The following is a 15,626-nucleotide window of genomic DNA, read 5'->3' as shown; positions in this document are numbered from 1 at the left end:
GAGACGCCACGAGAGCTACGTTTCCCAATCCCGACGATAACTCAGTTTGGTAATAGCCTGGTGGCGCAAGCCGCACAACTGCACAAACCGACGATTCGCTACAGCCGGATCCTACTTACACACACGCGAGCCGCGAGCAATCGATAAAACATTCGTCGCATTGGTGTCAAGGCTCCGTACACACTTTTCCAGCTGACGCTTAGGCGCGAGGAAGTGACGCTAGCTCTTCGACGTTCATTGTCGTTTGCATACTGTCGCCGTGTGAAGATGGAGTTTGCAGGACGTAAAGTAAAATTAAGGAATGAATGGCAGTTTATTCAGAGTAACCGCTCACGTAGCCAAACTAATCGGTTGTAAAAAAATTTGAACGGATTCAAGCAAATATCATGATTATCTTCGTTTGGCAATTTTCTGTAGTCGAAAAACCTCACGAGTAGCTGTTTGAATTATGCATAGAGTAAGGACCTACTTTACCGTGGGAAAATCTTATTTGTCGATGCTGAATAGAATGGATCAGGACTTGTTAATTACATTGCCTGAATGCTATCAACGGAGGTCAAGATATCAGATGGTTTTTTCAAATCTTCAAATTCATATCAAATCTTGTTCTTTTTTAAACTCAGCAAAAATGAAATTTTTTTGATATTTGCAATCGATTTAATTTTTACTCGGTATTACCAGTGGACTATTAGTCGAAAGCAATAAAAATCTTTGTTTTTCAAATATCACATATTTTTCAAAGACAAGTAGGTATCATTATATCAGAGGGATGTTGTTTCAGAATCTGCTAAGTTTCGATTTAGCGTATTTTATTTTTTACAATCTTCCTCTCGCAGTATAAATGATTTGATTAGAATGACGAGCATAAGATACAAATATACTATGTAAATATTATAATAGATTTGATCTGATTTATTATACATAAAATTAAATAGATGACAAAGTACGAAATTAATAGAAGTTATTTGTTTATAAAATTCGCTGCTTTAGATAAGATGAGAAAATAATAGGTGTTTTTTTATTCCTGATACTGAAAATAAAAGTGATATTATCGAAGTATAGTTCACCACCCATGCTTCACAAGCAAATATATTTTATAGATACGTTTCAATTGCGAACCATCGAAATTGACACGTAAAACTGATAACACAATCGCCCTGACGACAACCACGACGGAAGTTCCGAGTTTGTCGTGAACCTGGAAATCTTCTTGCATGTGAATACGACTAACAATTACGCAAAGCGTTCGCGTGAACTTCTCGGCAGGGTTTAGCGAGGGTGGGCTTGTTCCCTTGGTAACCGCAAGGCGCGCGCACGCAAGGTAATGCGACAAACCGCTGACGTGCAGATGCGGAATTGCGACAGAAGTAGCTGGACAGCACAGGTCAAATCGTGCCATCGTGATATCCGCGGCAGATAAAAGACAGCATTTCGTACGGCATGCACATTCTGGAATAATTTGCTTGAAATTCTGGCTATTGAGCCAGAGTAGGTATGATTTTTTTGCTACTGTGATATAGGACGACTTTTTCGCTAATATATTTCACAAATGATTTTTGACGCAGTGTACGAGTTAATTTCGGAAATACCACACAAAAAAATACTTTGCTATAATTTAAATGAATTGGCTGAAGAAAAATGTACATCTTGTTTAATTTGGCATCGCGTGGCGAAAGAGAAATGATTTCGCCGAATAAAAAGATTTTATTTTACAATAGCCATCAAAATATCCAAATAGAAATCCTTTCAACTATTATTATAACTTTCTAAGCTCAGTGATTGTAGATAAAACGAAAAAAAATAAGAATTCATCTGTCCCAGTCGCTTTTGTAATCAAGCGCTGTATTGAAAAGCGCCTCGCGTAAATCACCGTCAAGCTCGCTCATTTTCACTTTCTCGCAGGCCTAAGGCGAGGCACGGAAAAAAGAAGAGCTGCGCCCTCTCCCTCTCCCTTTTCCTTTACATAAACGTGAAACAAAAAGTGGCATCGATTATCGAACTGGCTTTTTTAATCATCTGACGTTACTCGTGCCAAAGACTGACGAACAAGCTCGAAAGCTTATTCGCTACGGTAATATTCTTAAATTTCGTGGTCAATACCCGGATTGATCTGAATTGCAGATTTTTATCACTGTGAAATTTCTTACAAGGTTACCGTGAGGAATTTATGAGGGCCGAGTATATTTGATATCATTTACGGGTAATGAGTTTCAGTAGTCTAAGTCAAGTTCGAGCAGACGTGTAGTGTTGAATTATATAGACTACTTGACTCGTGAATAATATGTGACGGTGAATGTTTTACTGAATCCAGAGCAGTAAACAATTAAATTAAATTGCTACAATTAAATTTCAAGGAAATTATCCACCACTTGAGATATCCATTCTTTTATCAATTATAATAAGTAATTCTCATCTTGACATTTCTTATATAATACGATGAAAGTTGTCGAAAACGGAGTTATCGTTGATATTACGATATAGTTTCCAACACAACTATCTTCGTTTATTATATTTTATACAACCAATTGGTCATTAATTTACTAGTTTATATTTACGAAAATGTAATTGCAAGTCTTAATAGAATAATAATAATAATAATTAATCGACAGATTAGAATTAAAAAAAACGAATTATCAAATGTAACCGGAAAATTAACGCTATAATACAAATAAAGTGACTTTATTTGTTAACTCAAGGTTACCTCCAGTGGTAACAACTTTTATAAACACGTTTTCCTGAACAGTTTTGCAAACGTCACTCATTATTCTACTTCCGCAATTATGACAATCAGACAGCAATAGTTGCAATCGATTTCAGTTAGCCAGAGCACCCACGTGCTCCGTTGACTTTACGCAAAACTCGTCAGCGTTGCGATCGCAAAATTCGTTGACATTACAAAACGAACCATTCGCTCGATTCTTTTTTCCAATAGACCAGAAAAGCCTCTTAGCCCGCGGGACCCTCGTGACTTGAAAGCCAAAGTATTTTTGTGCTTTCAGCGTTGGCCTTTTTTATCGGGGCCACGTTTTTTTTATTGTTAGGCTTCGAATAAAATATCAGGAAATATTCGCATTCAACATACAAACCGTTGAATTGATGAAATTTTTATGGAGACTCTTGCTCTTTTTTTTAACACGGTTATAAGTTATTTTAAATTACAAATATTGATCAAACTTCTTGAGCTTGAATTATTCATTACTGTCTAGGCAGAGCAATTGAATAACAAAAATTTATTTTCATTATTTTTAAACGTCGGTAACGTAAGCGACCATAATATTGTTTTTTTTTTTGTTTTAAGATAAGAATATAGGCCGACGTTTTTTTTTCTCAAATGCCGCAGTGATTCACCTGGCATGTGCAATCTAAGAAAAAAATTTACGCTTGAAGCGAAATAAATGTCGTATCCGCGCGAACAACGTTAAAAACTTGTGCGAGTGTTTCATGAACGCCCAGTGCAAAATAAAACAAAGTTTCTTGACGAAGCTTTCTTGGCCCGTAACGCCTAGCGCGCGCTCCGAAGTCAAATTGCGCAGTGCAGTTACCCTCATGCTCTCTTTGTCCTCCTCTACGCTGCAAAGGAAGAAGCGTCCGACCTTGCTAAATAAAACCACGCGCGGTCCATAAAACGGCTTTCGGGGCATCCACGACGCCGCCGGCAAAATTTAAGTCTGCGCCGCGAGTTCGCGAACGGCAAGAGCAAGCCGCCGAGAAGATCGACAGGCACATCAAACTAGTAATTGCTCGCGAAGAACAAACCTTATCGTCTTTTTGTTTATTACCTCAATTTTCTCATATCTTGGCGATAATGAGGCTTGCGACCTCGTTACTTTCGGCAAGCTTTTGGATCGTTGCGCCGTAGGCTGTTATTCCTGAGTTTAACTGGTATAATCAACGCTCGAGGTCAGCAGTGTTATGCTTCGCGTCATGGGATTCGAGATATTATTGTAGCGCAGGCTTTGGTTATTTTGTTACGACGACCGTGGCTTTGGAAAATCATTCTTTTGATTTCATGTTTTTTCTTTTTTTCCAAACGAACATTTTTCGTAGGCCAAATAAAATCGATGGTCTCTTTTGCCATTAAGGATGAACGCCTTTCCAATCTGTATCTTCCTGAACGTCACTTGCAGCCAACTGGCGCGATTATTTCATGAATCACGTCTGAAAAAAAGCTCCAGCTCTTGAATTGAAATTCTAGCGCACGCGCGATTCATCTGCTGAATAATGAATCAGGCTCAACGACACAATGTTGCCTACACACGCGCGCGCGTGTGCGCGCGCAGAAACAACAGCAGCAACCTACCACCCTCCCTTCTGCGGTGGCGGGAAAGGAAAAAAAAAAGCGGAGCGCGACTGAAGTCTCTCGCGCAGTGTTGGTCACGACGGCGTGCGATACGGACGAGCAGGTGCGCCGCTGGCTTAAGATATGGAGCCTGATGGGGGGCAATGGCCATTTCCGGGTGACGCTGTCCCTCAGACGAGAGCCCAATGCGGGACCCGTGTTCTGCAAACAGGAGAGCGAGAAGCGCTTCCGACAGTGCAAAACCGTCAAGTTGTCTGCTCAGGCCACTTACAGGCTCGACATCAGCTTCAAGCCGCCTCAAGTGTTACAGTGCGTAATTCTCTCACTCTCACTACTTACTTTGAAGCGCGAGCTTCAGTGTTTTTTTTAACGGGGCTGCGGATTCTTTTCTGTCGTGAGACGAATCGTCGCGCGAAAAATATATTTGTATTTTGTTTTGTTCTTTCAAAGCTTTTAAACAAGAAATTCAATTTCGTTTTGCATCGATCTAAAGAAATAATGGTATGGATCCTTCCACTTGTTTTTTAAGCAAAGATGTTGGATTTTGTGGTCTAGCTTTTCTCGTTATTGACGAACTGTCGCGTCGGCGTTAAAGCATGTGCATTTTCCCCGCGATATGCATTCACTAAGCCGCGTGCGCGCGGAGCGGCAATATCGACAGGGTTCCTTCAAGAAAATCCAAGCGTCTCCCTTCAAGGAGCGACGTTGGCTGACATTAGCAGAAGGTTATCGTTGATTTTATTCTGCGATGAATAAGAATATCGCCGATTCCGCGAGCCCGACAAATATCACATACATTTCCAAGTATCTCGAGTCCATTCTCGACTAAACTAAGCGATTGGTGCTCCGCTCAATAACTAGCCAATACATTGACAATAAGAGTTGGATTATCAATGTGTACATGAGAACCGACACGCTGATAACTCGGCACATTGGTGGGCACATTGGCGCGTGTCGAGGTGATTACTACCGATTGAATTAACGTCTACGTGCGTCTGTTTATCTCTTTGATCTTCGATTCGGAAGCTAACTGACAAATTCAAAGGCAGATCTTGACGTGCGTGTTTTATTCAAGCAGAATAGATTTTTCAACTGTTGTCGATAATTTCTCATCTGAGAATTTCGATGGCAAACTGTTACGCCTCGTTTCTTTTAGTTATGGATAATCATGCTGTACATGCATGCACATGTTCGTCAAAGGAATGCCGATTTGGAATTGGGACTCCCATCGTCGAATCCTTATCTATCGCAAATGGCGAACACACGTATAAATGTAATAAAATATTCAAGTTGATTGAAGAATTTGTTTATTTGTTTTTTGAAGACTATTTTCATAAGTACCATCATGAAAAATTCAATTGTCCTATAAATACAATCGATGCATTGTTGTTTCATAAAAAAATAAGTATGAAAAAATACATAAGATTTCTACAATCGATACTTAATAATTTTCTTTTTTTTCAAAACGTAAAATCGATCTAATTAAGATGAGGGATATGAAATGTTTTCGTAATGAGAAAAATAAAAGCACTTTCTTGTAATTTCAACCGAATTTCTCGGTCTTAAATACGATAAATCAAGAATGGTAATCCACACGTTTGCCAGTGAGAATTGTCAATAGAATTTTAATGGGAAGACTTGGCGGTTGATCAGCAAAACGCATAAAATTCTTGTCTTTAGAGAAATGTGATATCACGTTCGAAAAAGAAAAGGAAAAGTAAAGTATATAATGACATTATCTTTCCACGGCCTTACATAACGAAATAAGTATCTTTCCGTGCCACAGTTCCTAATTAAATTACTTATTAATTGTCATACTCGCGGAAACGAAAAAGCTTACGTCAGAGGGAACCTTTATTCTTTTCAAATGAAACACAATCATCGACCAGCGAACTTAGGATTCTTTCACGTTACGCGGGCAAAGAAAAAAGGGGGTTACGACAATTATCACGACATCGATATTGCCGCCGCTTCTTAAAGCTTTTCTAGGACTTCTTTGTCCACGGAACTATAGAGTTAACCGCGGAAATGTCTTTTTTCGGGCTTGAAGGGAACAACGTGAGCTTCCCTTTGCGCATCGTAGCCAAATTATATTTAGGTATTCCTCGCATATATCCGTTACGTGAAAGGACGAGCTAAAGGTGTGCGCGATATTAAACGCATGAAAACCTTGCGTTACGAATTTGTTTCGGCTACGCGTGAAAAAAGAATTTTTGATAAAATGAAATAACGTAGTCGCACTGTTTTCTAATTAAATGTGAATGACGATTAAATGCAATCGTATATACGTTTATCTTATTGCAAATTATTCATGAAAATATGTCAGCGCAATAATTCATTTGATTCGAAAGCAATACGCAAAGTTATTAAAACGACTACGAATATTCGTTAAAAAAAGGATAAAGAAATCTTGTTCCCGTTTATTTCTTTCAATAGCAAAAAGAAATACAGCATCTTGGATGCTATTCCGCTTCACGTTATTTTACTTCGGAAAAAAATTCCGTTCATGTCACGAAAACAAACAAATTATTTTGTTCAACTTCAATTTCATTCTAAATGATATATTAACAGTGAAATAAAAAGTTTCGATGCACATGCACGTTGAGCAAAAAAGAAAGACTTGAATATTTGATAATATCCTTCGTGTTGAATTTCATGACTACACAGTTCATGAATAATAAACGTCGTGCAAGTAGTTTTGGGAGCGACACGAACGCTGCGGTAGTTTTGTTTTATCATCGCCAGGAAATCAATTATATTAGCACTTAATGGCCGAGAGAGACGCGTATTATATACCACGTATCGCGTCCAATCGTTTCCTAATCTACGTTTGATATTTGTCGACTACTGCGTATTTATCTCATTTTATAAACTCGATAGACTTGACATTGACATCGACTTTGAAAATGTTGATTATTCGCATGCAACAATTCACACGTTGGTATTTGCTATTTTATCAGATTTAACATTAGATAAACCAAAATATAATCAAATAAATCTCACCATTTGTTTCATATGAAACATTATATACTGTATTATAGCACAAGAACAAAATATTTAAATAAGATAAGAAATGTTCAATGAACTGCGGTACAGTATAAGCTATTACTAAATTTGACAATGCTAAAAATTAAAATAAGAAATGTATTTTCTTATGACGAAAGAATAAGAAAAAATATACATTATTTTGAATTAATTTTAATCATTTGTAAAAATGAACTATATTCTCAATCATATTTAAATATATATTTCTACATAATTTTAAAATTAATTAAATTTGAATAAAAAGTTTTCTTAAAGCAACTGATTTCTAGTGGTTACTTTTCTAATTCAGAATATTGACGAAGTGATTCGAAGAATATTCAGCATAAAGTAAGGCAATGTTTTTGGTGTAACTGTAATAAATAGCATTCTTTCAAATTTTTAATTTAAGTTATTAATTCTTACCATCTACGAAAGTAAAGGCATTGGACGTGGTGAAATAATGAAAGATTCAAAGATTTAAATGTTATCCAAAAACATATATAGACAATTATGCGGTCGCTGTACATGCAATACAGAATGAAGTAGGAATTTAAAGTAGAGTCATGTCTGATCTAGTGCGGATATTATTTACTGCAACAGACGCCGCAACAGCAGCTTCTGTGTATTTTTCTTTTCTTGTCCCCTTTTATCGCTTCACGTAGCATGTTAGTCTCCATGTTACACTCCGACGCTCTGTGAGAACTGATCAACAGCGCAAGTAGTATATTTTTTACGTTAGACGTGAAATGCAGCTTATTACCTGTTTCAAGAAGAGAACAATCGTAATGAATTTCTAAGTTAGTAATAGTACTGGACTAAAAATGGAAAGTAAATTGAATTTATCCATTGGAATTCAATCGATTTCTGCATGTGTGTGCGTGCACACGCGACAAAATTGAATTTCACATTGCTGGTTTTTCAAGCACACATTCGATTCAATCAAAGAATTTTTCCAATCATTGACGGAAAAAAGTTCTGATAAATTATTTTGATTGAATAACTTAACATATAGTTTATGCTAAAATTCGATTACTGTGGGGAAAAAAATTCCTGGTCCGAAAAACAATGCTTATTTTTATGTCCGCGACACACGTTCAACAATAATAGTACTAGAAAAAAATTAAAAACGAAATCTTATTCTTGAATTTTTTTAGAGGTCTAGCGATAGGCGGCAAAGAGGTGGACGCAATCGAAAAAGCCCGGGACGGCACAGCTTGTGCTTACAGTGCCTATCATAGTACCAAGGGAGTGGAAGTGAGCGCCCGCGGTCAGCGTGAAGATTTGCAGATAGCCATGAACGTCCTTGGCTCGGGAAAGCTCACCACATGCCTACAAATTAAATATTATAAGTCGGGCGACCAGAGTCACTGTGAGTTCGGCTCAAGATTGCACTGTATCGAGTTGGACTGCTCGAGTGTCGAGGGCAGACTTGTGATGGTCGACAAGGAGACTTACACAAAGACAGGAATGGCGTCCTGACATGCAGAGCTTGAACACAGACGCTTGTCCTCGGTGTTCGGTGTGGATTAGGTGATTGTAGATTGATGGATTGGCAATCGATTGTGCATTGTGCCGTACAGGATCTTCTACGATTTACACGCTTTCATAATACAATTTTCACTTTAATCGAAATCTAATTGAGTTACCAAATATCTTAACTTTCATTGAGCTAACAAAATAGAATTCTTTTCTATCTTTTCCAAGTCGATTCTCAAATTTTCAGTCAGACGCTGAGCTTTCTCATTAGTGCAATATTGAAAAGAAGAGAAAAAAAAAGCAATCGCTACTCAGCGCTTTAAAAACTTGCAATTTAAAATTACTATTATACGGAAAATATAAAGTAGTATACAGAACAATTAAACACCGCCACCGAACGTTTACGCGTTTACGCGAATTTTTGGACGAATGCTTGCACTTATACGAATTTACAAAAAAACTTTATAGGACCAAAAACAAAACACATCATAGAAAAATCGCACCTTCGTACCAATTAAAAAAAATAGTTTTTTATCGATCGCTAATAGCTATACATAAAAATAGATGGAGCTATTTGATGGTTCGAAAATTGGGCATCATGCTCGATTGCATATTTTCATCAAGTACATTTTACAAACTTGTGATCTAATTAATTATAAAGATTGCCTTTTCTCTCTTTCTATATCTCGTAGCTTTATTAGAAATTTATCATAAGGACTTTTGGTGCTACGTAACACCTATAATGAGCGCATCCGTGAGTGCATGTTACAATGTTATTTTTGAAAAGAATCAATTTTTCGTCACAACTATTCCAATTATCTCCATTCAATCTTATTATAATTGCTTTGTTCTACACGAATATGATTATATCTCTCTGACTAATCTGTAATAATGTTAATTATATATTATAATTTACTTTCCTGTCACGTTTCTTTTTATAACTTTTATACAATTTACGCATTTATTATCTTACTACTACTGCGCACTTTTACACTTTAACGATAAAAAATGAACTTGTTGAGATAGTAATAAATGCAAAATGTACATTCGGTTGAGTGTATGTAAATATTAAGAAAAATTGTTCGTTTTACTATTTAAATACCATTCATATTATTAAGTTGTAAAAAAAAGTCTATTTTATATAAAATTCAAATGTTTTAATAAATTAGTTATAAAAATTGTCGAATATGTTACTGTACTTTTATACGTACGTCGTATAATCGAAACGAGGTAAGGTAAACAGGTTATGGTTACTTGATAATAATGTAAATATTCGATACTAGTATTGTACGAAATATTAACCTTTCGAATAAAATATTAAAATATGAAAATATTGTACAGACGGGTAAACGAGTAAAGAAAGTTAAATTTTTAAAATTAACGTTGCCAAAAAATGCACGGAATGAAGGCTAAAAGTAAGGAAATGGTGCTTTGACTGATTGCAGTTGATTTCTTAGAAAAACTAATTATATCTTAATTTATTATAGAAAAGATTCTCGCTATAAGTAAAACAAACTAGTATATTATTTTTGACGTCACATCTGTCAAAGATATTGCATCAAACACACACTTAACCTATGTTCCTCTTTAAAAAAAATACGAACCTATTCAAGTTTCACATTTGGTTCGTAATTCAATAACTTTTCCGCGATTATCCTCGTACTTTCTTGTCTCATTAACTTTTCAATACTAGATCTCATCGACATCGCTAATTTCTCATTATTTTTCAAAAATATAGCTGAATGATGCAATGCAATCCCATACATCACCGGTGATTGAAATTCCTTTACAGTATTCCTTACCAACGCCGTAATATATGATTCAATTAACGAAGCGTCTTGCTCCAAAGGATACAAATATTCTCGGTAAGGCAGTAAAAGTTTCTCGGGTAAAAGGCGCAAGTATGGCAAAACGCCAGCGTGCTCCGACCAGAGAAGTTTGCGGTAGTGAATTTCGTAACGTTGGGCCCCGAACACCAAGAGAGCTTGTGCGAAACAATCCGTTCCGTACGAGTTTGCTAAGAAATTTTCACATAAGGCTGTGAAGAGGTCAGTGAAAGACGTAAGTCCTGGTACTTCGGTTGTTAAGTCTAACTGTTTGTAGTTCGATTGGACTGAAAATTACAAAATTGATTGATTTAAGTTTTTTGTCTAATTAATTTAAAAAGCTTGTCGTTTAACTCAGATTTAAAAGAGAAACCTTTAACTGTTTAACTACTTTTTAGTGATGCTGTTTTTTAAATGACAAAAATAAAAGCTTACGTAATTTTTGAAAGTTTAATGCCACTGAACGAGTACGTATTTTTATTTTTAATTGTTGTGTAGAGGTTAATTTCATGGAAAAACAATATTAAACAATTTTTGTTCCAGCAGTAAATTTTCAAAATGACTAGATAGCTAAAAAGTATGAGTGGTTAAAATCTTGGTTTACCACGGGAGTAAAAATCTCGATCTTAAATAAGTGGACTTTGAAAAATTGCTAGATCGAGAAGTATTCTAAAAGAGTAGGCTAAGCTCATCATTGTTTTTATGAATTTTCTATAGTTTGTCATAAAGCAATGACTTGCTGTGCATCGTAGGTAAACCCCGACTTTACTCTATAATACAAAATTTAATGTTACATAATAGACTATAGTTTTACCTAGTTGAGTAATAATCCTTTGCGGAAGATCGCATTCCGGTGAATGCAGGAACTTTGTATCACAAAGATAAATCAGCAGCATCCTGCTAAACCGAACACTTGGCGATAAATTCTGTGTGAGTTCAGGAATAATCAGTTCCAGCTTCAGCATATATAAAATACTAATAGTATCCGACTCTTGCCAGGCCTTCTCATACTTTATCCTCGAATAAGCATCGATCAATGGCAAATATAACCAATCCTTCGGCAGTGCTGCTTCAGACCAACAACCATTTCGACTGACAAATTTATCAAAATATTTTACAGCAATGTCCACATCTTCGACATCATTGTACTTCTTATTCAAATCAAGACTTGCTATACCACTCTCGAGGAAGCGTATATTCACACGCTCGGGTGCTAAACTCAATACAAAAATATCTCTCACTTTAGTAGGACAGTCAGCAGGAAGTGCAGAAATCAATTTGATAGCAATTTTCCAGATTGTATCACAGAGCTTTTCTTTTAGATAAGTTTTCAACTTATTTTCTGCTTTGATGATTATTATAAGGAATGAATATTCAATTCGTGAGAACCAGGATCTTTCCAGTGACCACTCGGAGATACTCAGTCGCCGTAGATAATTCTGAACATTAGCGTTCTCGAAGAATTCTTCTACAGCGTTAACACGCGAGTGTTCTAAAAATTGCTCGAGAGCTGTTTTTAAAAATATTATATGCGAGTTTTGACTCATAATTGGCTGTAGCTTTCCTTCGTATGTCATAACTCCAAGACTTGGAAGTGATTCTGGTTCGCGGTCGACTGCTGGTTCAACATCGCTTAACAAATTCGATGATGAACTGAAATTTCAAAAAATTATTATTTAGAATGATTTTCTAAATTTTAATCTTTCAATTTACGACTTTAATTCATGGTAATAACACCTACCTCAACTGTGTAAATATATTTGAATTCTTCAACCAATCCGTCTGGAACGAATTGACATTATGTAACGTTCTCAAAACTTCAGTAATCAAAACTGTGTGATTCCACTGCAACGTAACATCACTAATTTAACACTCCACAGTTTGTAAAGTGTAATGGTAGAGAAATCAACAAACAAGGGCTTACGGTAGGTGTTGAAATTCTTGACAATTGCGTACTCCATTTTGCTAGCAATACAGCCACGTGTACTTTTAAAGGCTCGTCGTACTTGGCAATAGCGATGAGTGCCGTTGCGTAATCGCATTTCAAGGGAGATGCCATATCTAAATCCAATGCGCTCTCGAGTAACCTTAGTTGGGATATTAATGTATGTCTCGTACCGGATATACTATTGGTTTCAATGCCGAAATGCAGGAAGAGCCGCCAAAGTCGGAGACTTTCGATTTGAAGGCGTATTTCCTGTCGGCTAAAAAATGAGAAGAATTTTAATTATTTTACATAAATGTAAAATCAATTTAAAATAATTTTTAATACCTTGCATCGCTGCTTATATATGTTAGTAGCGAATGAATGATCTCAAAATGCTTCAATCTTTCGACAATTGGTCTACCTGCGTATATTATCAAGATTCTACACAAACGAACCGCAGCTACTAAAGGACAACCGTATATTTTACTGGAATCGTAATTTTGAACTATAAAACATTACTTTTGTTCAACAAAATATTTAGAAAAAACATGACATTCGGTCTGAAAAATAACAATACCTGGTCGATTCATAGACAGGGGTATACATTTTTTAACAACAATATCCAATAAATTCGGTAAACAAGCGATATTTAAAGCCGTTTCACGAGAATGTCTTGCAAGTCTAGTTAATATCTCTAAAGCTGCTGTCATTGCTGCAGCCTGTAGATTCATCTCGCTCAGTATGAATCTAAAAATAAAAGGCATTTACTAAAATTAAAAAAAAAACATTTAAATCTTACCGTATCCTTAGAAGTATATCTGAACGCAAAGCAGCAGCAACAGTATCCATTTGAGCCAATTCGTTATCTTTCAAACTTTCGGTATTCTTAACATCTTTCATAGATGGTTTGAGAATAGGTTCTACAAAGTCCTCAATACCGAATATCTTATCAAGACAAATTTCATCAGTTTCGCTGAAGAGAAGTGCTCGAAGTGCTTGCAATGCAGATGTGACGACAGGCAAGGCTGTGTCGTCTAGCGAGAATCTCAATAATAAAAGTATGTTGCTCTGAAAAATGAATTTTCTTCCGTTAAATTTTGAGGGTAATTTTTATGATATACAAAAAACAATAGTATTATACCTCATTCAACGTATTCATTAGGGACGGTTGCAAAGCTCGATCGTACGAACCTAAGTGAGTCTTCTCTATGATATTCGCCAAAATCGTAAGAGCAGTACAACGTTGCGATTGAGTTGCCGACCTAGTCAACTGTAATAACTCCTGAAGAGCATAACCAGGTCGTTCAGGTTCTTCGCCATGGTGATGAAGACCTTTGTCGACTGTAAGATTCTCATCGTTGAATGGAAGAAGAGTTCCTAATAAAACAATGGGAAACACGTTAAAAAACAAAATTGTGAAGGCAAATTTGGAGTATCCTTCTAACATACCATCAAAATCAAAGCGGGCATTATAAGGCTCTTCAGGTGGCTGTTGATTACCTTTCTCAATTGGAAGATTTTCCATCCACTTAACTTTTTCTGGTTCTAAATCATCCATATGAACCCAACCTTTCTCTTCTGCTTTCTTCACAATCTCGACTACTGGTTCTGGCAAGTCCTCATCAACATCGCCAGCATTTGTTTCCATTTTAACTTCATCGTTCTTTGACTCAGTAGATAAAGATATTTTATCTACATCCATTTGGCTGTTTCCTAATGTTGTACTTTTATTCATCTCCATACTATTACATTTATTGAGTATCTGTTTCTTAGATTTATTTTTTAATTTCTTCATAGATTTTAAAAAAGCTATTGTCTTTGAATCACATGTAGATTTAATTTCTTTTATGGCTGCAAGTTTCTCTTCTTCTGTCATCTGATTCAATCTTTGAACATTTTCTTCGTGTAGCTCTTGAGTAGAAGGAATTGAACCAAAAGATATTTTACCATTACTTACTAATTCTGAATTTTTATCAAATTCCATTTTACAAATCTCTTTAGTAGAGGTTGATGACAGTTCCACTATTTTTGCATTTGCTGATGATTTGACAATGCTTGATTTTTCTTTAGAGATGACACACATAAAAAGACTTTCCTTTGAATCTCCATCTTGAAACTTTAAAATAACATCTAAAATTAATTACTTACAAATAACAATAGAGTAGTATATTACATTTATAATTTAAAAAATACCAGATGTGGACATTTAAATACATTAGGAAACCCAGTCTCTGAATTAACTTGAATTTTAGGCTTAAATTCATGTTTAGTTGGTTTTCTTTCAAAAATCTCTCCCAATAAAACTTCAGGTGGCAGTTTACTACAATTGTATATGGGATCAGTTTTTTTGTTTGGTTTCTCTAGTTCTTCAATTTTATCTACAAAACAATGAACCAAACGCTGAAATTCATTTTCTCAAATTAAAAAAATCACTACAATTCATCATACCTTCATTTGTCACACTTCCACATCTTTGACTGGTAAATATCCTATTCTCAGCAACCTCAGCACGTCTTTGGGCAAAGATTGACTGCTTTTTAGTCGATAGTTCCTCATCCCTTTTCTTTTTTGCACGCAAATTTACAACTTTAGTGCACGGAGACAATTTGTTCTCCAAAAATTCCTCCTGCATACGTAAAATTTCTTCCTCGCCATCACTGGGCTTTGGTCGTTTCATCGGTATGAAATTGTCACCCATTTTTCAAATAAACTTTTACTATGAATCCGTGATTAAAAATAACCTGTGTCAAATGTTCATTCTAATGAAAATTACCTGCTCAGCAGTTACACTCGTTCACTTCAAACACAAACACTTCAATGTACATTATGACCAGGCCTGATTATGACATAGCTACAAAAAGAACTTCAAACAAAAGAAAACCAAAATCACGGTAAATTGTAGTGGCGAAAGTAGCTTCGTTTTTACTGTTTATTATAGGAATCACTTGTTCCCTAACCTAATACTATACACATCATGCGCCGTCCATGAGAGCAAATCACGCATCGTGCGCATTACGAAACAACAAAGTAAATATGTTAATATATATAGATCTTTTTCGTTGTTGTCTCCCAC

The 15,626-nt window shown here is 35.9% G+C and overlaps 2 protein-coding genes across 6 annotated transcripts; one reads left to right on the top strand and one right to left on the bottom strand.

The window, feature by feature from the left end:
* The first annotated feature begins 4,359 nt into the window (after positions 1-4,359).
* Positions 4,360-9,892, top strand: LOC131670680 (CB1 cannabinoid receptor-interacting protein 1-like). Its single transcript, XM_058946480.1, has 2 exons — positions 4,360-4,609; positions 8,479-9,892. The coding sequence occupies exons 1-2, from the start codon at positions 4,434-4,436 to the stop codon at positions 8,801-8,803; spliced, it is 501 nt and encodes a 166-aa protein (XP_058802463.1). The 5' UTR covers positions 4,360-4,433; the 3' UTR covers positions 8,804-9,892.
* On the bottom strand, positions 9,553-15,623 carry LOC131670677 (RNA polymerase II-associated protein 1). 5 transcript variants are annotated; one of them, XM_058946474.1, is made up of 12 exons: positions 15,002-15,585; positions 14,747-14,931; positions 14,003-14,669; positions 13,695-13,930; positions 13,353-13,621; positions 13,131-13,300; positions 12,899-13,058; positions 12,551-12,830; positions 12,368-12,471; positions 11,441-12,279; positions 10,405-10,913; positions 9,553-9,683 (listed from the first exon to the last, which is right to left on the bottom strand). In XM_058946474.1, exons 1-11 carry the CDS (start codon positions 15,249-15,251, stop codon positions 10,405-10,407), a joined length of 3,669 nt encoding a protein of 1,222 aa, XP_058802457.1. In that variant the 5' UTR covers positions 15,252-15,585; the 3' UTR covers positions 9,553-9,683. The 5 variants fall into 5 exon arrangements, with proteins under 5 accessions (XP_058802457.1, XP_058802455.1, XP_058802456.1 ...); XM_058946472.1 differs by lacking the exon at positions 9,553-9,683 and having other exon boundaries at positions 10,143-10,913; positions 15,002-15,416; positions 15,511-15,623; XM_058946473.1 differs by lacking the exon at positions 9,553-9,683 and having other exon boundaries at positions 10,143-10,913; positions 15,002-15,269; positions 15,327-15,585.
* Between the last annotated feature and the right edge of the window lie 3 nt (positions 15,624-15,626).

Source organism: Phymastichus coffea, unplaced genomic scaffold, assembly GCF_024137745.1.
Source record: "Phymastichus coffea isolate CEN01 unplaced genomic scaffold, Cenicafe_Pcof_1.1 PCOF00113, whole genome shotgun sequence".
Lineage (NCBI taxonomy): Eukaryota > Metazoa > Arthropoda > Insecta > Hymenoptera > Eulophidae > Phymastichus > Phymastichus coffea.
The sequence above is the reverse complement of the archived record's forward strand: the minus strand, read 5'-3'. Positions and strand labels throughout refer to the sequence as shown.